Source organism: Triticum aestivum, chromosome 1D, assembly GCF_018294505.1.
Source record: "Triticum aestivum cultivar Chinese Spring chromosome 1D, IWGSC CS RefSeq v2.1, whole genome shotgun sequence".
NCBI lineage: Eukaryota > Viridiplantae > Streptophyta > Magnoliopsida > Poales > Poaceae > Triticum > Triticum aestivum.
The window spans coordinates 451,940,163-451,963,963 of NC_057796.1; the positions used below are offsets into that span (position 1 = coordinate 451,940,163).

A 23,801-nucleotide genomic window follows, 5' to 3' on the forward strand; every position below is an offset into this window, starting at 1 on the left:
TGTAAGTAGCGATCAAGAATTTGTTGATGTAGACCAGAATACGCCGCGACCGTGATGTGCGTAGCAAATCACCGCCTAGGAAAAGAATATGATAGAGAGGGCATGTAGAACGCCCAAGGCTCATAGACGGAGTCAGGGAGCACAATTCTCACATGCTCCTCGACGAGGCCGAGACCGAGCAACCTTTGTTGGTGGGAACTCGAGTCAGAGAACCAAGATGCACAACCAAGTTGTCTGCTTCGTAGGACAACGCAACCAAGACAAACTTGCAAAAGAAAAAAAAATCAGACCTAGAGGACCAGATCTAAGGACACACCATCTTCCACGTGCCTCCCACCAATATGTTTGGGATCAAAAGGATGGGTCTAGAGGGGGTGAATAGACACTAACAAGCAAAACGTGCAATTTTTAATTATCTTGGTACTTAGGCAGATTTTAGCACAGGTTAATTGGCAAGAAATACAATCTACATGTGCATATCTAGAGTATGGGAAGCGTAAAGTAAATAGCATGGAAGTGCAAGAAAGTAAGGAGTAGGGTTTTGGAGATTTTGCGAACGAAGGGTGACATGAAGATTTTTCCCGTGGTTTCAATAGGTGGTGCTATCGTACATCCACGTTGATGGAGATTTCAATCCCTAAGGGGATAACGGCTACACGAGTCCATGAAGGGTCCACAAAGAAGCAACCATGTCTATGCCATCACGACTTACGCCCATGAAGGACTAGCCTCACTCGGGGTAGCTTTTCACGAAGTAGGCGATCTCATTGCCCTTACAAACTCATTGGTTCAATCCCACAAGCTTGGAGACTCCTAAGTGAATCCTAACAAATCTAGGATACGGCACTCTCCAAAAGATAATAGATGTTGTTGTTGATGATGAATTCCTTACTCTTGTGTGTCAAAAGATAGTCTCCTCAACACTCAAACACACTCTCATAGATTTTGGCTATGTGGTTGGAGAAGGATTTTGGCGGAAAGCAACTTGGGGAGGCTAGAGATCAAGGATCAAAGGTTGGAATGGTATCCTCTTGATCTTAACACAAGTGTAGGTGATTCTCTCTCAGAAAATGGATATGGGAAGTGGTAGATTCGAACTGGTTACTCTATGAGAGTTGGTGGAATGGGTGGGGGTATATATAGGCAACACTAAAAATTCAACCGTTACACACCTTTGTGCACACTTCGGTGGGACCGGGTGAAAACACTCGATGAGACCACCTATGCAAAAGGTTTGAACTTTAGGTTTTTCAGTGAGACTAGATGGAAACTCTCGGTGGGACCGAGCTAAGCTAGCCTAAGCACTTTCCACACTTCAATGCCACCGATTGAAACCATTCGGAAATTCTGAGATGAATGCAATTGGTAACAGAAGGTTGGCAAGTGCTCTTCGATGGGACCGAAGGGCCAACTCGGTGAGACCGAGATGCTAGGGTTTAGGCAGTGGCTATGTCAAGTGTTTATTTGTGAGTCTGGCTAGATGTATATCGGTGGGATCGAGATTGACTTTAGGGTTTTGGAAATAGATGAATGTGAGAGTGTGATCGAGGATTTTGGAGCAATATCTCTAAGAACTTGAGCAGTTAGATCATGATCAAAACATCATCCCCTTTTAATAGTATTAGCTTTTCTAGGGACTCAATGTGATCTTGGATCACTAAACCAAAGATGTAGAGTCTTGAAGCTTTGCCAACACCATTCCTTTGTAGCTTGAGGGGTCCACTTCCAAAGGCTTGCCTAAGTTGAACTCTCCCTGAAATATACTCAAGGAAATCATTAATCCAACAACATGTATGTTAACATGAATTACCAAAACCACCAAGGAAGTGAATGTGCTTTCAATACGAATAAACACCACTGGAGCGAGTGCGATGCGGGAAGACCTTATTATATGGCGATGGCGACGCCATCATCTCGCCAGCGTCGATCAAAGACAAATCCTAAATTTATTCCTAACCCTACCACCACTACAAAATTATCCTTAGTTAACACATAGAGTATTGAACAAGACGAGAACTTTTGAGGTAATTTCACTTTACATAGAAATTACACGTTTATGCAAAATTGACGTTTTGCATGATCAGTGATGCTACATGCATGTACATGCCTAAGCTCATCTTGCATTGGATTCATGATTGTGCTGCTTGCAACTTGATTATAAACAAAAAAATAAGTTCCTAACATATAATTAAGTAGAGCTACACGGTTGTATCATTTGGTCATGGCTAGGAGTTCTTCAATGCTAGAGGGGGGTCTAATTGTGTTGTTTCTTGATCGACAACGATGTCAACTTCGAGCGGAGTTGGCTCACGGTCGAGGTTATGTGGTCGGTGTCTTTCGGCATGTTCGAGAGGTCCTTGTGACTCGCCATGTCTTTGGTGGAGTCGAAATTGCAGAAGAGGTGCCTCGGCGATGACGATGACATGAGATGGGTGTTCAACCATGGGGGATGGTCAACTCAAGCTCATAGTTTTTCTCCTGCAAGGTTAGTCGGCGAAGTTAGAGCTGTTTGGCTGCCAGCGTGGGCAGACGTCTGTTTGTCATAGGCCGACATGAGTTTCGACGTCTGTTTTCACGAGGGCTTTGTTGACAGTCGTCTTGTTGGAAATATGCCCTAGAGGCAATAATAAAATGGTTATTATTATATTTCCTTGTTCATGACAATTGTCTATTGTTCATGCTATAATTGTGTTATCCGGAAATCGTAATACATGTGTGAATACATAGACCACAACATGTCCCTAGTGAGCCTCTAGTTGACTAGCTCGTTGATCAATAGATGGTTACGGTTTCCTGACCATGGACATTGGATGTCGTTGATAACGGGATCACATCATTAGGAGAATGATGTGATGGACAAGACCCAATCCTAAGCATAGCACAAAGATCGTATAGTTCGTCTGCTAAAGCTTTTCTAATGTCAAGTATCATTTCCTTAGACCATGAGATTGTGCAACTCCCAGATACCGTAGGAATGCTTTGGGTGTGCCAAACGTCACAACGTAACTGGGTGGCTATAAAGGCACACTACGGGTATCTCCGAAAGTGTCTGTTGAGTTGGCACGAATCGAGACAGGGATTTGTCACTCCGTGTGACGGAGAGGTATCTCTGGGCCCACTCGGTAAGACATCATCATAATGAGCTCAATGTGACCAAGGAGTTGATCACGGGATGATGTGTTACGGAACGAGTAAAGAGACTTGCCGGTAACGAGATTGAACAAGGTATAGGGATACCGACGATCGAATCTCGGGCAAGTATCATACCGGTAGAGAAAGGGAATTGTGTACGGGATTGATTGAATCCCCGACATCGTGGTTAATTCGATGAGATCATCATGGAACATGTGGGAGCCAACATGGGTATCCAGATCCCGCTGTTGGTTATTGGCCGGAGAGATGTCTCGGTCATGTCTGCATGATTCCCGAACCCGTAGGGTCTACACACTTAAGGTTCGGTGACGCTAGAGTTGTTATGGGAAATAGTATGCAGTTACCGAATGTTGTTCGGAGTCCCGGATGAGATACCGGGCGTCACGAGGAGTTCCAGAATGGTCCGAAGGTGAAGATTTATATATGGGAAGTCATCATACGGTCACCGGAAGTGTTCGGGGGTTTATCGGTATTGTACCGGGACCACCGAAGGGGTTCCGGGGGTCCACCGGGAGGGTCCACCTGCCCCGGAGGGCCCTATGGGCTGTATGTGGGAGGGAACCAACCCCTAAGTGGACTGGGTGCCATCCCCCCGAGGGCCCATGCGCCTAGGGTTGGGGGGACCCTAAAGGGGGCGCCCCCCTTGGCTTGGGGGGCAAGCCCCCTCCCCTTGGCCGCCCCCCCCCCCTCTAGGTCTCATCTAGAGGGGTCGGCCCCCTTCCCCCTTCGCCCTATAAATAGAGGGGTGGAGGGAGTTCAGCAGCACCATATCCAAGGCGCAGCCCCTCCCCCTCTCCAACACCCCCTCCTCCTCCGTTGAGCTTGGCGAAGCCCTGCCGGAGAACTGCAAGCTCCACCACCACGCCGTCGTGCTGCCGGAGTTCTTCCCCAACTTCTCCTTCCCCCTTGCTGGATCAAGATGGATGAGACTTCCCCGGGCTGTATGTGTGTTGAACACGGAGGCGCCGTTGTTCGGCGCTTAGATCGGAATCAACCGCGATCTGAATCGCTGCGAGTACGACTCCCTCATCCGCGTTCTTGTAACGCTTCCGTGTCGCGATCTTCAAGGGTATGAAGATGCACTCCCCTCTCTCTCATTGCTAGTCTCTCCATAGATTGATCTTGGTGATGCGTAGAAAATTTTTAATTTCTGCAACGATCCCCAACAGTGGCATCATGAGCTAGGTCTATGCGTAGTTTCTATGCACGAGTAGAACACAAGTTGTTGTGGGCGTAGATTTTGTCAATTTACTTGTCGTTACTAGTCTTATCTTGATTCGGCGGCATCGTGGGATGAAGCGGCCCGGACCGACCTTACACGTACGCTTACGTGAGACAGGTTCCACCGACTGACATGCACTAGTTGCATAAGGTGGCTAGCGGGTGTCTGTCTCTCCCACTTTAGTCGGATCGGATTCAATGAAAAGGGTCCTTATGAAGGGTAAATAGAATTTGGCATATCACGTTGTGGTTTTGGCATAGGTAAGAAACGTTCTTGCTAGAAACCTATAGCAGCCACGTAAAAACTTGCAACAACAATTAGAGGACGTCTAACTTGTTCTTGCAGTATATGCCGTGTGATGTGATATGGCCAAAAGGATGTGATGAATGATATATGTGATGTATGAGATTGATCATGTTCTTGTAATAGGAATCACGACTTGCATGTCGATGAGTATGACAACCGGCAGGAGCCATAGGAGTTGTCTTAATTTATTGTATGACCTGCGTGTCACTGAAAACGCCATGTAATTACTTTGCTTTATTGCTAACCGTTAGCCATAGTAGTAGAAGTAATAGTTGGCGAGACAACTTCATGAAGACACGATGATGGAGATCATGATGATGGAGATCATGGTGTCATGCCGGTGACGATGATGATCATGGCGCCCCGAAGATGGAGATCAAAAGGAGCAAAATGATATTGGCCATATCATGTCACTATTTGATTGCATGTGATGTTTATCATGTTTTTACATCTTATTTGCTTAGAACGACGGTAGCTTAAATAAGATGATCCCTCGCAATAATTTCAAGAAAGTGTTCCCCCTAACTGTGCACCGTTGCTAAGGTCCGTTGTTCCGGAGCACCACGTGATGATCGGGTGTGATAGATTCTAACGTTCGCATACAACGGGTGTAAGCCAGATTTACACACGCAATACACTTAGGTTGACTTGACGAGCCTAGCATGTACAGACATGGCCTCGGAACACGAGAGACCGAAAGGTCTAACATGAGTCGTATAGTAGATACGGTCAACATGGAGATGTTCACCGTTGATGACTAGTCCGTCTCACGTGATGATCGGACACGGACTGGTCAATTCGGATCATGTATCACTTAGATGACTAGAGGGATGTCTATCTGAGTGGGAGTTCATTAAATAATTTGATTAGATGAACTTAATTATCATGAACTTAGTCTAAAATTCTTTACAATATGTCTTGTAGATCAAATGGCCCACGCTAATGTTGCCCTCAACTTCAACGCGTTCCTAGAGAAAACCAAGCTGAAAGACGATGGTAGCAACTACACGGACTGGGTCCGTAACCTGAGGATTATCCTCATAGCTGCCAAGAAAGCATATGTCCTTGAAGCACCGCTAGGTGACGCACCTGTTTTCCCAGCAACTCAAGACGTTATGAATGCCTGGCAGTCGCGTAGTGATGATTACTCCCTGGTTCAGTGCGGCATGCTTTACAGCTTAGAACGGGGCTCCAAAAGCGTTTTGAGCAGCACGGAGCATATGAGATGTTCCAAGAGCTGAAAATGGTTTTCCAAGCTCATGCCCGGGTCGAGAGATATGAAGTCTCCGACAAGTTCTACAGTTGTAAGATGGAGGAGAATAGTTCTGTCAGCGAGCACATACTCAAAATGTCTGGGTTGCACAACCGCTTGTCTCAGCTGGGAGTTAATCTCCCGGATGACGCGGTCGTTGACAGAATCCTTCAGTCGCTCCCACCTAGCTACAAGAGCTTTGTGATGAATTTCAATATGCAGGGGATGGAGAAAACCATTCCTGAGGTATATTCAATGCTGAAATCAGCGGAGGTGGAGATCAAAAAGGAACATCAAGTGTTGATGGTCAATAAAACCACTAGTTTCAAGAAAGGCAAGGGTAAGAAGAACTTCAAGAAGGACGGCAAGGGAGTTGCCGCGCCCGGTAAGCCAGTTGCCGGGAAGAAGCCAAAGCATGGACCCAAGCCTGAGACTGAGTGCTTTTATTGCAAGGGAAACGGTCACTGGAAGCGGAACTGCCCCAAGTACTTAGCGGATAAGAAGGCTGGCAATACCAAAGGTATATATGATATACATGTTATTGATGTGTACCTTACCAGCACTCGTAGTAGCTCCTGGGTATTTGATACCGGTGCGGTTCCTCATATTTGTAACTCAAAACAGGAGCTGCGGAATAAGCGGAGACTGGCGAAGGACGAGGTGACGATGCGCATCGGGAATGGTTCCAAGGTCGATGTGATCGCCGTCGGCACGCTACCTCTACATTTACCTACGGGATTAGTTTTAAACCTCAATAATTGTTATTTAGTACCAGCTTTGAGCATGAACATTGTATATGTATCTCGTTTAATGCGAGATGGCTACTCATCTAAATCCGAGAATAATGGTTGTTCTATTTATATGAGAGATATGTTTTATGGTCATGCCTCGCTGGTCAATGGTTTATTCTTATTGAATCTCGAACGTGATGTTACACATATTCATAGTGTGAATGCCAAAAGATGTAAGGTTGATAATGATAGTCCCACATACTTGTGGCACTGCCGCCTTGGTCACATTGGTGTCAAACGCATGAAGAAACTCCATGCAGATGGACTTTTAGAGTGTCTTGATTATGAATCATTTGACACGTGCGAACCATGCCTCATGGGCAAAATGACCAAGACTCCGTTCTCCGGAACAATGGAGCGAGCAACCAACTTATTGGAAATCATACATACTGATGTGTGCGGTCCAATGAGCGTTGAGGCTCGCGGTGGTTATCGTTATGTTCTCACCCTCACTGATGACTTAAGTAGATGTCTACTTAATGAAACACAAGTCTGAGACCTTTGAAAAGTTCAAGGAATTTCAGAGTGAGGTAGAGAATCAACGTGACAGGAAAATAAAGTTCTTACGATCAGATCGTGGGGGGGATATTTGAGTCACGAATTTGGCACGCACTTAAGGAAATGTGGAATTGTTTCACAACTCACGCCGCCTGGAACACCTCAGCACAATGGTGTGTCCGAACGTCGTAATCGCACTCTGTTGGACATGGTGCGATCTATGATGTCTCTTACCGACCTACCGCTATCATTTTGGGGTTATGCTTTAGAGACTTCCGCATTCACTTTAAATAGGGCTCCGTCGAAATCCGTTGAGACGACACCGTATGAATTATGGTTTGGGAAGAAACCTAAGCTGTCGTTTCTGAAAGTTTGGGGATGTGATGCTTATGTCAAGAAACTTCAACCTGAAAAGCTCGAACCCAAGTCAGAAAAATGCGTCTTCATAGGATACCCTAAGGAAACTATTGGGTATACCTTCTACCTCAGATCCGAAGGCAAGATCTTTGTTGCCAAGAATGGATCCATTCTAGAGAAAGAGTTTCTCTCGAAAGAAGTAAGTGGGAGGAAGAACTTGATGAAGTACTGCCTCTTGAACCGAAAAGTAGCGCAGCTCAAGAAAATGTTTCTGTGGTGCCTGCACCAACTAGAGAGGAAGTTAATGATGATGATCAAGGAACTTCGGATCAAGTTACTACTGAACTTCGTAGGTCCACAAGGACACGTTCCACGCCAGAATGGTATGGCAACCCTGTCCTAGAAATAATGTTGTTAGACAACGGTGAACCTTCGAACTATGAAGAAGCGATGGCGGGCCCAGATTCCAACAAATGGCTTGAAGCCATGAAATCCGAGATAGGATCCATGTATGAAAACAAAGTATGGACTTTGACAGACTTGCCCGATGATCGGCGAGCCATAAAAATAAATGGATCTTTAAGAAGAAGACGGACGCAGATGGAAATGTGACCATCTATAAAGCTCGGCTTGTCGCTGAGGGTTATCGACAAGTTCAAGGGTTGACTACGATGAGACCTTCTCACCCGTAGCGAAGCTGAAGTCCGTCCGAATCATGTTAGCAATTGCTGCATTCTATGATTATGAGATATGGCAAATGGACGTCAAAACGGCATTCCTTAATGGTTTCCTTAAGGAAGAATTGTATATGATGCAACCGGAAGGTTTTGTCGATCCTAAGAATGCTGACAAGGTATGCAAGCTCCAACGCTCAATCTATGGGCTGGTGCAAGCATCTCGGAGTTGGAACATTCGCTTTGATGAGATGATCAAAGCGTTTGGGTTTACGCAGATTTATGGAGAAGCATGTGTTTACAAGAAAGTGAGTGGGAGCTCTGTAGCATTTCTCATATTATATGTGGATGACATACTATTAATGGGAAACTATACAGAACTCTTGGAAAGCATAAAGGCCTACTTGAATAAGTGTTTTTCAATGAAGGACCTTGGAGAAGCTGCTTATAAATTAGGCATCAAGATCTATAGAGATAGATCGAGACGCCTCATTGGTCTTTCACAAAGCACGTACCTTGACAAGATATTGAAGAAGTTCAATATGGATCAGTCCAAGAAGGGGTTCTTGCCTGTATTGCAAGGTGTGAGATTGAGCACGGCTCAATGCCCGACCACGGCAGAAGATAGAGAAAAGATGAGTGTCATCCCCTATGCCTCGGCCATAGGATCTATTATGTATGCCATGCTGTGTACCAGACCTGATGTAAACCTTGCCGTAAGTTTGGTAGGAAGGTACCAAAGTAATCCCGGCATGGAACACTGGATAGCGGTCAAGAATATCCTGAAGTACCTGAAAAGGACTAAGGATATGTTTCTCGTTTATGGAGGTGATGAAGAGCTCGTCGTAAAGGGTTACGTCGATGCTAGCTTCGACACAGATCTGGATGACTCCAAGTCACAAACGGATACGTGTATATTTTGAATGGTGGGGCAGTCAGCTGGTGCAGTTGCAAGCAAAGCGTCGTGGCGGGATCTACATGTGAAGCGGAGTACATGGCAGCCTCGGAGGCAGCACATGAAACAATCTGGATGAAGGAGTTCATTACCGACCTAGGAGTTATTCCCAATGCGTCAGGCCCGATGACTCTCTTCTGTGACAACACTGGAGCTATTTCCCTTGCCAAGGAGCCCAGGTTTCACAAGAAGACCAGGCATATCAAGCGTCGCTTCAACTCCATTCGTGAAAATGTTCAAGATGGAGACATAGATATTTGTGAAGTGCATACAGACCTGAATGTCACAGATCCGTTGACTAAACCTCTTCCACGGTGTTTGATTCATCACAATGTAACTAGATTATTGACTCTAGTGCAAGTGGGAGACTGTTGGAAATATGCCCTAGAGGCAATAATAAAATGGTTATTATTATATTTCCTTGTTCATGATAATTGTCTATTATTCATGCTATAATTGTGTTATCCGGAAGTCGTAATACATGTGTGAATACATAGACCACAACATGTCCCTAGTGAGCCTCTAGTTGACTAGCTCGTTGATCAATAGATGGTTACGGTTTCCTGACCATGGACATTGGATGTCGTTGATAACGGGATCACATCATTAGGATAATGATGTGATGGACAAGACCCAATCCTAAGCATAGCACAAAGATCGTATAGTTCGTCTGCTAAAGCTTTTCTAATGTCAAGTATCATTTCCTTAGACCATGAGATTGTGCAACTCCTGGATACCGTAGGAATGCTTTGGGTGTGCCAAATGTCACAACGTAACCGGGTGGCTATAAAGGCACACTACGGGTATCTCCGAAAGTGTCTGTTGAGTTGGCATGAATCGAGACTGGGATTTGTCACTCCGTGTGACGGAGAGGTATCTCTAGGCCCACTCGGTAAGACATCATCATAATGAGCTCAATGTGACCAAGGAGTTGATCACGGGATGATGTGTTACTGGGACGAGTAAAGAGACTTGCCGGTAACGAGATTGAACAAGGTATAGGGATACCGACGATCGAATCTCGGGCAAGTATCATACCGGTAGACAAAGGGAATTGTGTATGGGATTGATTGAATCCCCGACATCGTGGTTCATCCGATGAGATCATTGTGGAACATGTGGGAGCCAACATGGGTATCCAGATCCCGCTGTTGGTTATTGGCCGGAGAGATGTCTCGGTCATGTCTGCATGATTCCCGAACCCGTAGGGTCTACACACTTAAGGTTCGGTGATGCTAGAGTTGTTATGGGAAATAGTATGCAGTTACCGAATGTTGTTCGGAGTCCCGGATGAGATCCCGGACGTCACGAGGAGTTCCGGAATGGTCCGGAATTGAAGATTTATATATGGGAAGTCATCATACGTACGGTCACCGGAAGTGTTCGGGGGTTTATCGGTATTGTACCGGGACAGCCGAAGGGGTTCCGGGGGTCCACCGGGAGGGTCCACCTGCCCCGGAGGGCCCTATGGGCTGTATGTGGAAGGGAACCAGCCCCTAAGTGGGCTGGGCGCCATCCCCCCTAGAGCCCATGCGCCTAGGGTTGGGGGGAACCCTAAAGGGGGCGCCCCCCTTGGCTTAGGGGGCAAGCCCCCTCCCCTTGGCCGCCGCCCCCCTCTAGATCTCATCTAGAGGGGCCGGCCCCCTTCCCCCTTCGCCCTATAAATAGAGGGGTGGAGGGAGGGCAGCAGCACCATATCCAAGGCGCGGCCCTCCCCCTCTCCAACACCCCCTCCTCCTCCGTTGAGCTTGGCGAAGCCCTGCCAGAGAACTGCAAGCTCCACCACCACGCCGTCGTGTTGCCGGAGTTCTTCCCCAACTTCTCCTTCCCCCTTGCTGGATCAAGAAGGAGGAGACGTCCCCGGGCTGTACGTGTGTTGAACGCGGAGGCGCCATTGTTCGGCGCTTAGATCGGAATCAACCGCGATCTGAATCTCTGCGAGTACGACTCCCTCATCCGCTTTCTTGTAACGCTTCCGTGTCGCGATCTTCAAGGGTATGAAGATGCACTCCCCTCTCTCTCATTGCTAGTCTCTCCATAGATTGATCTTGGTGATGCGTAGAAATTTTTTAATTTCTGCAACGCTCCCCAACACGTCTATGGTGAAGCCTTTCACCAGTGTTGCTGGCTCGCGGAGGAGTGATGATGATGACACTTGTTAGCTATATCAATGGTGCATTTCTATGTGTGTGTGGGGGGAGGCAAGTTGGTGTTGTCATATGTGAGTTTTTGCGAAGGTTTTTGCCCGGTTCTTCGTAAATCAACCGAGCAACTCTCTATTTTTAAATGAATCAAAGAGTTCGGCTTAAAAGAAAGCATTATCACATGAACAAACAAGACCAAAGGAAACTAACAACCAAACATCGACTACGCAACAAAAAACTACAAAGTAGAAAGAGAAACAATAGTACAAGTGATAAAAGTAAACATTTTTTTAGCCACTTTTTCTTATCAGTAAACAAAGATATATATTAGAAAACAAAAAAAACATATGTACTCTTAGGTGAATGAATGAAGGGCGTTGCTATCATATTATGTAGTACAAGTATTATGTACTCTTAGAAAACTTAAAGCTATTGATGAAAAAACTTGAACACATATTCTGTAGTACAAGTACAACTTGCACTGTTTCACAATATATGCAAGAACAAGTATATCGCAGTGTATTTTCCTGATAACAATATGACTTGGGACACACCGATTCAGTCAATTTAACTGCAGCTATCTCCCTCTAAAATATCTTTTTTGTTTAAGCCCTCTACATGAGTCGTGCAGCTCGAGCATTGACATTTGTGTGTGAGGTTGTTGTCTGCATTCATGAGGGCATTGAGGTATGATACCTCATCCTACCGAATGTCCCAACTTAGCCATTTGGATTACCCATACTATGACTTCATGGGAAGGGTGATGCATCCGCGTAGAATGGAATACCTCATCCTACACTTTCCTCAAGTTCACCATGAAAACCAAGATATAGATGCTCATGAACTTCAACAAGACCTCATCGAGGAGTGGTGAATGTGAAATGGGCAACTAGACCACTAATTCTACTTCTATGTTTCGTTTTATGTTTGATGCACTTTCTGTTATGTTTGATGAACAATTGTGTTGAATTTGGGGTTGTGGATTGATGAAATATGTAAAAATTACGTACTATTTGTGTTTTATTTGTTTCAGATTAATTTTGCATGAGTTTCATTATTTACAACATAGCATATGCACAAAAATGTGTGGAAAAGAAGAAGTCCAAATTTTTGGTCTCTAGTTTGGTTTGCTGGAAAAGCAGAAAAAAATTCTGGAGACCAAAAACCTTCTGTTTCCACCCCTAAAACTAGTGTTTGGTCTCCAGATTATTGGTCTCGTGTTGGATATGCTTTTAGGTAAGTATTTAGCTACCGCTATGGTCGAGGCCTCCGCGATGCAGTTGGGACTCAGTCGGTATTTATGGAGAGACAGAGGGGAAATTCATCCATCCCTTGGAGGGAGGGGTCGAAATTTTCCCTAAGCTGGCTTCCTCCACTAATAAGGAATCTAAAAACTATCTATGGTCCTGTATTTTGAAATTACATGGTCCTGACCAAAAATATAGTCACTCCATGTGCGCTCATCTTCATCTCCATGTTTGATCGTGCTCCAAAGCTCGTTCATCTTGTCCATGATAGGCCATGAGCAATACAAGCATATCTAATTTAGGCAACACCATGTTCTCATGAACATTATAAATAATCCTAAGAAACAAAAGTGTCTGATAATTTAATTGGCATGCTCAACTTCTAGTGATTGGTCCCTGTTTTTGAAGACTTGAACATGTGTAGCGCCAATGATTGTGGGTGTAATAGTGGTAGCGATGTCCTCATCAGATGGGCTCGATCTTTTGAAGTCACACATAACCTATTAGTCTAGTCTAGAAATATTTATCAAGATTTTTTTATACGCATGCTTTCAAGAACTATAGCGCAATATGCGACCGGGACCCTTCTACTGTGAATTGAGTATAAAACATACTCACACATAACATATGAACCAAAAAACAAATATTAGCAAAATTAAGTCTGGCTTTATTTTAGAAAGATATATTTTTAATGATAAACACTAAAGTTTTAGTTAAAACAATTATATCGTCATATTTTAACCACACGCATAACCAGGAATATCAACTACTCGGTTCAACTCTAATAGACAATGGGTTAAAATCTTTGCTTAGTCTTGAGCTACTGTAATTTTATAAGGGGTATACAAAAATTTATTTGGTTGACTTGAACCTAATCCCAGCGAGTTGGCTCTGCCCCTTTAACATATCATTGTGGGTTAACTTTGTAAAATAAAATATGAAAAATTGATTGAAATGTTTTCTTTTAAATCCACCTAATGATGTCATGGCTAAACTTCTACAAATAGTGTAACATTCAATTGGTAGGTGGTTCTTGAGAAACTTACGATGTCCATGAATATTCCAAAAACATTCGCATCTTTGCTGCCTTGTAAGAAAATCTTTCACTTGTCCTCTTGTCAAGTTGATAAAGCACTCCTCCAATGTTGTCAACCAGCTTTGCAAACTCTTGTTATTCCCAATTCCTGGAAGCCTTCTTGTTTATTAAGGGGTAGACGTACCTTGTTTTGTTGACTTATTGCTTTCCAGCAAAGCGTGTCGGCCCTATCTCTAAAGCACCAAACTTCCACATTTTAGGAGATGGCATATCTTCAATGGCTCGATATGAAAGACGACCAGCTCTACAACTTTTGGTGACATATCTTTCAAAACTAAGTTGTGTACCAATTGGTTCGCAACCCCTACTACATATGCATTTAAAATATACTCATGGGTGGAACTCTCACTCCGATTTGATTACCAAGCTTGGGATAGGCAAATTACTTATAAATGCATTTGTGTTGCTCTGGTGGCTACATATACAAGAGTTGTTAGTGAAGTTAGCTACAAAGGGTCATCATTTCCCTACCATTCAATCTTCCACCTGCCAGATTTATCGTTGCTATTTTATTATAGTGGGTGGTATCAGTATCCATTGGATAAATCCCTCCGCGAAATCCAAACAGAGAGACTGGTTTGAATCCACATTAGAACGAACCATGAAAAAGGCGTCGAGCGGGTGCAAACTCGAGGAGCTAGGAAGGATGGAAGAAAGCTTGACCGTTTTTTCACTGAACTACTCTAACTTTTTGTTAGAAAAAGCGAAAATAGCTCAATTCGAGAGATGATGTGGTGAAGCCGTAAGCGATAGTGCTATGAAACTCCATGCCACATATACGAGATAGGCACTGTCATCACAACAGACATGGCTACCATAACAAGCAAGTGATTCATCATGGTTCGTCGTGCTACACACCACAGGAACACTGATGTAAAAGAGTTGGAGCATCATGCCAGCACCATTGAAGGTGAGAACATGAAGTGACTTGGGAGACCCACAATCACTAAGAGGTCCACACGATGCAACTGAATAAAATGAATGGATAGCTATTAGCATTTATTCCTCGCAGAATCTTGGCTTTGAAGAATACCCAAGCAAAGGTGTACATACATGGGACTAAACTTAGATAAGAAAATCGTTGGCAGCAACAGCGACCAATAAATCCATAAGTAGTAACTAAAAATTGATGCTTTCTCACCCACAAATCAACTCATACATCAATACCCAAACAGTAGCATAACTATACAAGCTAATCCATGCAAGATCACACGGGTTAGGTGGATCGATTCATACATGCACATTGTAAGAATAAATGGTCTACAATTTCAACATGGCCACAAAATTGACGGGGTTACATCCCCATGCCAACCTCCTTGTAACAAATTATCCTTAAAAAAGTTATGGAAAGTCTAAATGCCATACCTGTTATGTAGTACACACACCTAACAAAAGCACCCTTACAAAAATTGAAAAATACATCCAGATCTTTGGTGTCAAAGTCTTCTTACTCATGCATCCACTGGCGACACGTTGTGAGAAAAGCACGTGCCACCTCTTGGCCTCCATCCCGGGGGAGCAAACTTGTTGAAACTCAGGAGTGTCTATAAGCAGTGGTTAGGAATTTGTTGATGTAGACCAGAAGACGTCGTGACTGCATCTGCATAGCAAATCACCGCCCATGAGAAAAATATGCCAGAGAGGGCATGTAGAACGCCCCAGGCCTGACTAGACGGAGTCAGGGAGCACAAATCTCACACGCTTCCTGACGAGGCCGAGACTGGACAACCTTTCTTGGTCGGAACTCGAGTCGAAGAACGAAGAGGCGCAACCACGTTGTCCGCTCCGTAGGACAACGCAACCATGACAAACCTACAAAAGAAAAAAAAAACAAAGATGGAGAACCAGATTTAAGGACACATCATCTTCCACACGCCTCCCAACAATATGAATAAACACCACTGGAGCGAGTGCGAGGTGGGAAGACCTTATTCCATGCCGACGACGACGCCATCGTCTCGTCAACGCCGATCAAAGGCAAACTCTAAATTTATTCCTAACCCTACCACCACTAGAAAAGTATCCATAGTTAATTAACACATAGATTATTAGAACAAGACACATGAAGATATATATAGTCACCTTTTCTTATCAGTAAACAAAGATATATATTAGGAAAAAAAACACATGTTGCTATCATCGAAAAGTAGAAAGAAAACTTAAAGCTATTGATGAAAAAACTTGAACACATATTATGTAGTACAACTCGCACTGTTTCACAATATGCAAGAACAAGTATATAGCAGCGTAATTTCCGGACAACAATATGATTTGGACACACGCCGTTCAGTCAATTTATAACTGCAGCTATCCCTCTCTAAAATATCTTTTTTGTTTAAGCCCTCTACATGAGTCGTGCAGCTCAAGCATTGCCATTTGTGTGTGAGGTTGTTGTCCTCATTCATGAGGACATTGAGGTAAGATACAAAGCTTGCCAAACCAGCCGCCATTAACACAAAAGTTAGGCGTACTCTCGAAAAAAAAAACTTAGGCTGTGAATCAATAGACATGCATGGATACGGGAAGTATGGTGAGGAGTTGGGAGCGACTATATGTAGATATATGTAACATATGTTAGAGAAAACAAGAACCTAGGCAATAATGCTTCTCATCGAGATATGTTGCTGGATTGCATCCATGCATGGATATCTTGCAGCGTTGTGCGAGAGCCACGCGGAACCCCTGCACACCAAGCAAGCAAAAATTCCGCGAAGCAAAAGATATCGCCAGCCTATGTTTGGACATCCTACAACCATGGCGAGCCCGTGGCCAGACCTTAAAATGCCATGGCCATGCACGCCGGGCTAGCTCTCCTCGCAGGTTAAATTGCCCATCCTTCCTATATAACTTCGACACACTCGGGATGCAGAGGCCGTCAACCTGCAGCATCCTCCCGCCGAGCCGTCGCCTGCCTCCTGCTCTCTCTCGGTCTTTATTTGGCCTGCCCTCCCCGCGCGCACACCGATAAATAAACTCTCGACGAGGGCGGTCGAGAAGAGACCGAAAGGAGCAGGAAACATGGCGCGGCTCTCCGTGACCACCACCACCCTCCTCCTCGCCGCCGTCGCCTTCTTCATCGCCGCCGGCGCCGCCGAGGCCGGCCAGCCCCACAACGGCGACGCCATCACCAAGGACTTCGTCTTCGCCCGGGGCATAAAGCTGCACATCTCGAAGCAGGGCACGGCGACCGACCACATCTTCGCCGGGGGCAGCAAGCTCTTCATCGCGAGGCACGACGCGGCGCCGACCGACCACGCCTTGGCCGGGGGCAGCAAGCTCTTCATCGCGAGGCACGACGCGGCGCCGGCCGACCACGCCTCCGCCCGGGGCAGCAAGCTGGACGTCACGCAGAGCAAGATCAGCATCCCGAAGAAGAGGCTCGCCGTCTCGCAGAGCAAGGCGTCCGTCCAGAAGAAGGGCTTCATCTTCCTGGAAGGGCCCAAGCTGGGCGGCGGCGGCGCGGCGTCGGCGGACACGGCGGGCGCGGCCCCGGGGGCGGTGCAGGCGTGCGACCAGCTGGAGGCGTACCAGCGGGTGTGCCACACGCTGCTGCACCTGCCCGGGGTGACGACGCCGCGGGCGCTGATGGAGACGGCGGTGCGGGTGGCGCTGGGGCGGGCGCGGGCGGCCAAGGTGACGTTCGACGCGGCCAAGGCGGCGTCCGGGGCCGGGAACCCGATGGCGTCCATCCTGGGGTCGTGCGAGCAGAACTACGACGACCTGGTGGACGCGCTGGAGGGGGTGAGCCGGGCGATGCACAAGCCCGGCACCAGCAGCGAGAGCCTGGTGGAGAAGATGACGGCGGCCAGCACCTACGCCGGCGACTGCGACAACTGGTACGAGGAGCGCGACGTCAAGTCGCCCTACGAGGTCATGCAGCGCCACCTCGCCCAGATGGTCTCCGTCGCCCTCGGCCTCGCCAACAAGAAGCTCTGAGCAAGCAAGCGGATCCATCGGAATCTATCCATGGAAACACACGACGTATGCTCGCTATGCTTTGCTGCGCGTGCTGATTAATGCATGGACTCTTGATTTGTGAAGGGCGTGGTGTGGTGTGCTGTATGCCGTATGCATGCACTTGATGCTATATATACTAGTATGTGATCAAAGGTTTGAGGAAGTTTGTAGTGCTAGTGTACTAGTGTATGCTAACACGGCAAGCAGGTTGACCTCATTAATCTAAAATATTTCATTTCAAATCAAATGTTACTCTATTTGGCTTTCCTTCTTTGTGTTGGGAAATGTCTTATGACTTCATTACTGGCGACTGGCGAGGCCCATCCAAGTACTCCATAATTATGTGGTACATGACATCTTTCTTTATGTGGTATTTTCTGTTTGATGGTCTTCTATAAAATGCCACAATATTCGGCTAGAAAATAGCATCCCAATTCATAATTGATTGAGCTTACTGAGAGAACATTCCACATTTGTTGGTGGAATGGGAAAGATCACACGATTTACATGCTCTTGCATTGCAAGTTCTCCTATAAATAACAACTTATATGCTACTTTGTCTTCACCCAGACCAAGGACCCTTGTTTGAACAAATTTAATACGCCGAAATTCTACCAACAAATTTAACATTTTTCCAACTAGCCTCTATGAGTTGTTTCACTCTCATTTCATCGAGTTTCAGTAGGATGGTGATGATAGGCCGCCCTCGATTTTGATTTGCGCCACTGGTTGGTGTGCACCACCCCCATGTGCCCGCCTCGGCGCCTCACAGCTATGCACTTATGATGTGCTTCAGTTTGGGAGATCAAATCACCAAATTTGGTGCAGCTACCCATTTTGTGCTAAAACTGTTCTTCACGAATGATGAGCTGGTGAATTGTTAACCAATACATTCCTCCCATAAGGAACATTGTTGTCACATAAGCAAGCGCGGCATCATGATGACAGCCGTCACCAACAGCACTAAGAAACTCCATGCGAATCATGACGACAACCGTCACCGGACCTCCTAAACTCGTGATTGTTTCAGATTGCTCGCGTAAGTTGAAGATTTATTTATAGACTTGCTGGTGTCTGCACCACAGTTCATCATACATTCACACTGGTAAGAGAGGTCAATACAGTCCAGATGCTCCACAGGGAATACAGAGCAGACATGCACCCAACAATTTTTTTACTCATGTGCGAGGTATCAGAGGGTAATACACCTCCAATCAAAATAGCTTGGAAGCAAAATAGTAACATTAGAAACAGGGCCCAAGCTTGTGAGTGACATCAATAGGGCAAATAAACCAATATGATACATGTGATATCGACCAGGAAAGAATTGGAAAACAAGAATTCAACTAGGCAACTGTACTGATGGATGATAACTTACAGCAAACATGGGTAAAAACCACTAAGAGAACTCTGCATGGTGGAAGGGTGGAGCTTTAGGGAGAAGAGCCCCAACCTGCCGGTAAACGCCATCTATCCTGCCGCGGTAATTCAGGTGCAGCACTACATGTGCTCCTCGCCTCGCCTCCTCAGACTCTAACAAACTGCTCGATTGTTCCAACAGCTAGAGCAGAGATCAGATAAGCCTCAGCTCATATTCACCAGCCATTGTGATGTACCTAACCCAAGGAAGGGCCTGGTATCCACTTTTCTCGATGACTTTCAGATAACGAACCTGCAAAGGTATAACATGGTATATGAGCAGGATGCAAGACTGCAAGAGGAAGTTGTGAAGCAGCTAACTGGTAACAGTTCTACAGTAAGATCTGATGGAGTACCTGAATGCCTGAAACAGTAAAATATGGTATCTCAAATTTCACACGTATTGGAGCTTTCTTTTCAGGGGTTGCTTCTTCCGAGGTTATGCTGGGAAGACTAAATTCTGCTCTACACATATATTCCTGATAGAGCAATAGGTCCAGGGAATTAGAGCAATCCATCCTAGCATAATATGGAAGCATAAGTGTTCATATGGAACTGAATCAGGACCTACCTTGCCACCAGGAAATGATTTGATTTTCCAGACCATTGCGTCTCTCTCAGGCGCATATGCCGCAGAACCCATTGAAGTCCTTATATTTGGGTTTGTGGCATCATAGGGCACAGGTACTTCAATTTCTACATTTGTTCCGGTGCTGGAAATGAGAAAAACAAATGTTATGTAAGTTGGTCATTCATGCCACCAGAGGCACATTATTATTGTTAGAAACAGGCACCTTCTTTCCTTGAACTGGCTCCTTGCCTTCACCATGATCTCTATCCGGCTCCTTGAATGCTTCTCAACTTGTGCTTCTACCCAGATCAGAGGCTTCACCTGCAGGAGGGACCAAAGCAAGATGTTTCATGCACTAATGTCAAATGTGTGCCAGGACTTGGCATCTCATATGTCACCAAATGGTTCCTGGTTGTAAAACACAAAGGACAAACCTGTGTGGTGAGTCTGTAAGTCATTAGATCAAAAGCTCCATCTGGAGGGACGAATGATATAGTCCTATCATTCTCAAATCTGGTCAACCGAACACACCTAAAAAAAGGATTGGTCAATATAAACCCTAAAGTGACTACTACGATAAAATTAGTAATCGTGTAATCTTACTGGTGAAATTTGATATCATCCAGATCTATTGCTTTTCCTTTAGTTGCTCGGCCTTGAGCTTCCAAAAGAACTCTATCATTCAAACCAAGTTTACACTCGGGCATTCCACTGTTACAAATGCATGCATATTAGCCATGATGAATATACCACAGGATATAGAGGGAAAACATAGTCGGATAATATTTGAACTGTTAACCTGAAAGACTAGAAGTTGAAACCAGCTGGTTCAAGTCAAAGTTCAATTATCACTTGTAACTTACATAATCCAGTTCATTTACAGGGCACAACTTGATGATATTATCTGTAAGAGAACTAACTGAACTGTACTTGTTCAAGGCACACTTGCAATATACATATATTGTAGTTGGCAGAGTATGTATAGTCTTTATTTATTACTGTCAATTTGTTTCAACTGCAGCGACACACTCCTAATTTAAAAGGATACAGGAATGTGTTGGATACTATAATCTAGCTACATCTTCACAGAGCTACATGGATGTGATTCATAATAAAATTTATAAGCATAGTGTGAATACGTGGTATGACTGTATGGGATGATATCATGAAGTTACCTCAGAAAGGTCCGCATCTTCAGCGCGCCGATGATGTCAGACCTCACGATCTGCCCATTGCTATTGACAAGAATGTTGACGCTCTCAACCACATCCAAGAACACCTGCGATACACAAGTCAACAATTTTCCCATCACATAACCATCAAAGTGAACCAGAGTAAACAGGGGCAGAGGTATAATGTATCGCACTTCATTCTTCTTGTATCGAATCCCCTCGCTCCGCCATGACACAGCGTTCGTCACTGCCATGGGCGGCCTCTGTGTGACCTCCATCCTGTATGCGTCGGTCTTAATGAACTCACTCAGGATCGTCGCCTCTGTGTATTGCGGATACCCGAAGTCCATCATCTCATCAAGCAACTCATACTGCGGAGAACAAAGGGCGTCCATAAGCCCCTCCAACATCAGTGGCAGCAACTCAAACTGAACCAAACCCAACTCATGCAACGCAGAAACGCACCACATACCACGACGACGAAGTTGTCCCTCAGAGATTCCTCCTCCAGCTCCTCGAAGTAGTGCTTGAACACCTGCGCCCACGCACAGATCACATGAGCAGAATGCCCGTTGCTACTACTTGCTCGCAATGCTAAAGAGAAGCACTGCTCGCTGCAGTGAAAATGGCGGCGTGCGTACATCGACGAGGCGGTGGAGGAAGAGCAGGATGCTGGCGGCATTGCAGTTCTGGCGGGCGGCGGTGAGGAGGAAGACGTTGTTGTGCTGGATGAAGGTGTAGGAGACGCCGGCGCCGTCGTGGACGACGGGCGAGTGGACCTCCGCGTCGCCCTGATGACCACGGGAAGCGGAAGCAGGGCAGAGCTCAGACCGCAATTCGATGCTGCACAGATCTGAGAGGAGGGGGGAGGAGAGGACGGGCGCACTGACCTCCTTGTCGAGCAGCTTGGTGAAGAAGCGCTCGGCCTGGAGCGCGGTGACGTCGCCGCGGTAGTCGCGCCAGACGAGGACGCGGCCCTTGATGTCGAGCAGGAACAGCGCCGACACCGCCCCCGCCATGCGGGCGGGGCACGCTGGATCTGGATCTGCCGGTGTAGTGGCTGACTGTGCGGTCGGCGGCGGGCGGCGAGCGGCGCGGCCGGCTGCTGGCTTTGGGCCTCGGCCGCTGAGGCCTCCGGATCCGCCGCGGCTCTGACTGCTGTGCACGCGCGCGCCGTGTTTGAGCGAGGGAGGGGGAGGGGAGATCGGAGCCGGGACTGACGACGGCGGGGAGGTTGTGCTGGAGTGGTTGGATCGGATCCGGGCGGTTCTCTTGCTGTCCCACTGCACGGTGGGGCCACTGCTTGGTTCCTGGCTTTGCCAGGATTAGTTGTTGGTCTTTTAACAGGAGTAACACATGTGTGATTGATGAGGAAAAAAATTAGGATCAAGATAAAAGCATCTACAGCCAGACGCCCCTAGCTCAAACGCCCAAGCGGACAGTCCAGTCACGAAAATGCAACCCACACTGACGACTTTAACGGGCCTCCAACATCTGGCCTGACCGGCACCCTTCGTCTCCAACCCAAATATGGGGCGGATATGGGGCGCTCAGGCGCGTCCACCACATCGGACCCGGCCCACGCTAGCCCACCCAACCCACATATATTTCTCCCATCCGCTCGCCGGACCATGTCCTACCCACTTCAATCCACTCCCCTTCGTCACCCAACCTCCCGTCCGACCATCTCTGGTATGGCGGGCAGCGGATCCGAGTCCTCCACCTCCAGATTCGTCGACCCTGACCTCGTCTCACGCGGCCCAGATGAGGAGATGGACGTCCGGTTGCGCTCCGCCGCTCCCGGGAGGAGGCCCGTGCGAGGCAGCGCTCAGACTCCTTCCGTCAGGAATCCACCGCCTCCGCTCAAATGGCGCATGGATCCGGCGCTAGGTGTGTCGTCACTTCCTCATCGGAGACGGTGCGATCCGTCTGGCGTCCGAATGCGGTGACAGACGCGCAACCCCTTCGTTGGCGCGCCGAGGCCATGGACGCACCATGGACGTCGTCCGACGCAAACAACATTATATTGTGGAATTGTTTCGCTTGCTTGGAACAACAAAGTCTTCAAGGTTACGAGCCATAACAATTTTTTGAATTTTGAGTAACAACACTTGGCATAAAAAAACTAGAACAAAAAACCCGGAAAAAAGACTCTGATAAAAACTCTAGCACAATGACTAGTGACACAATTCCTACCGACAACGACACCAGAAAAAGGTTTGATGAGTCCCTTTAATGATCCGGTAATGAATAGCAAAAAGGTTCCCCACGTCTTTTCCCTAAGGTGTGACCTGAGTTATCGAATCTGTCAGAGGATGTGCACTACACCAAAGATTTCTAACAAGCTTTTGCAAAAGGATTAAATTTGAGTTTTTATACCAAATTGAAATCACCTTTGTTACTAAAACACTTATAATAAAAACACGGGATGAGGACTTGATTCTTACAACCATATATTTGTGATCGGAATCATCATAATATTAGTTTGTGCTCAGTAAGAGATGTAGTGGGGATGCGTTCAAATTACATCTTGATCGAAACATGCCATGCATCTATCTACTACCCTTATAAAAAACGAAGTACGGAGATCCAAGTTCATCCTATCCATCCATACACCTGATCGTATAGCCCATAATACTATGATCTTTAGTGCTAATCGTAATTAATGCTCCACCTTTCCAAACGCACTCCCGCGCAGTCCCGAGTCACCTCAAGTCGCACAGTTCCGTCAATAAAAATCGTCCAGTCGCACCCCTTGCTCCTTGCCTCCCTCGCACAGTTCTAGTTGCCCTTCCTTGTTCCTCGCACGTGGTGGCGCCCAGCACATCATCTGCCCCGCCCTCGTCGGATGAATCTAGTCGCCCCCCACGCTCCTCGCCGACCTCCTTGATCCTCGTGGTGGCGCCGTTCCTGGTGGAAGGACTTCCAGCCAACACGGCCCCCTACCGCCCCTCACCGACGGACTTGCAGCCACCCACCGCTGTCGT

At 46.4% G+C, this 23,801-nt stretch overlaps 2 protein-coding genes across 2 annotated transcripts; one reads left to right on the top strand and one right to left on the bottom strand.

Moving 5' to 3' along the window:
* The first annotated feature begins 16,521 nt into the window (after positions 1-16,521).
* On the top strand, positions 16,522-17,919 carry LOC123182855 (uncharacterized). Its single transcript, XM_044595527.1, has one exon. The coding sequence runs from the start codon at positions 16,714-16,716 to the stop codon at positions 17,629-17,631; it is 918 nt and encodes a 305-aa protein (XP_044451462.1). The 5' UTR covers positions 16,522-16,713; the 3' UTR covers positions 17,632-17,919.
* An 890-nt stretch (positions 17,920-18,809) lies between these two features.
* On the bottom strand, positions 18,810-22,100 carry LOC123182856 (AP-1 complex subunit mu-2). The gene is made up of 11 exons (XM_044595528.1): positions 21,705-22,100; positions 21,456-21,605; positions 21,287-21,349; positions 21,009-21,185; positions 20,818-20,921; positions 20,246-20,353; positions 20,077-20,173; positions 19,866-19,963; positions 19,643-19,784; positions 19,428-19,550; positions 18,810-19,324 (listed from the first exon to the last, which is right to left on the bottom strand). The coding sequence occupies exons 1-11, from the start codon at positions 21,831-21,833 to the stop codon at positions 19,226-19,228; spliced, it is 1,290 nt and encodes a 429-aa protein (XP_044451463.1). The 5' UTR covers positions 21,834-22,100; the 3' UTR covers positions 18,810-19,225.
* Positions 22,101-23,801: the final 1,701 nt, after the last annotated feature.

Coding starts and splice junctions, on each gene's coding strand:
- LOC123182856 (XM_044595528.1), bottom strand. CDS start 21,833: ATGGCGGGGGCGGTGTCGGCGCTGTTCCTGCTCGACATCAAGGGCCGC. Junction 21,350..21,455: donor TCCTCCACCGCCTCGTCGAT/GTACGCACGCCG, acceptor GCGTGGGCGCAG/GTGTTCAAGCACTACTTCGA. Junction 20,174..20,245: donor GATGATATCAAATTTCACCA/GTAAGATTACAC, acceptor TCCTTTTTTTAG/GTGTGTTCGGTTGACCAGAT.
- LOC123182855 (XM_044595527.1), top strand. CDS start 16,714: ATGGCGCGGCTCTCCGTGACCACCACCACCCTCCTCCTCGCCGCCGTC.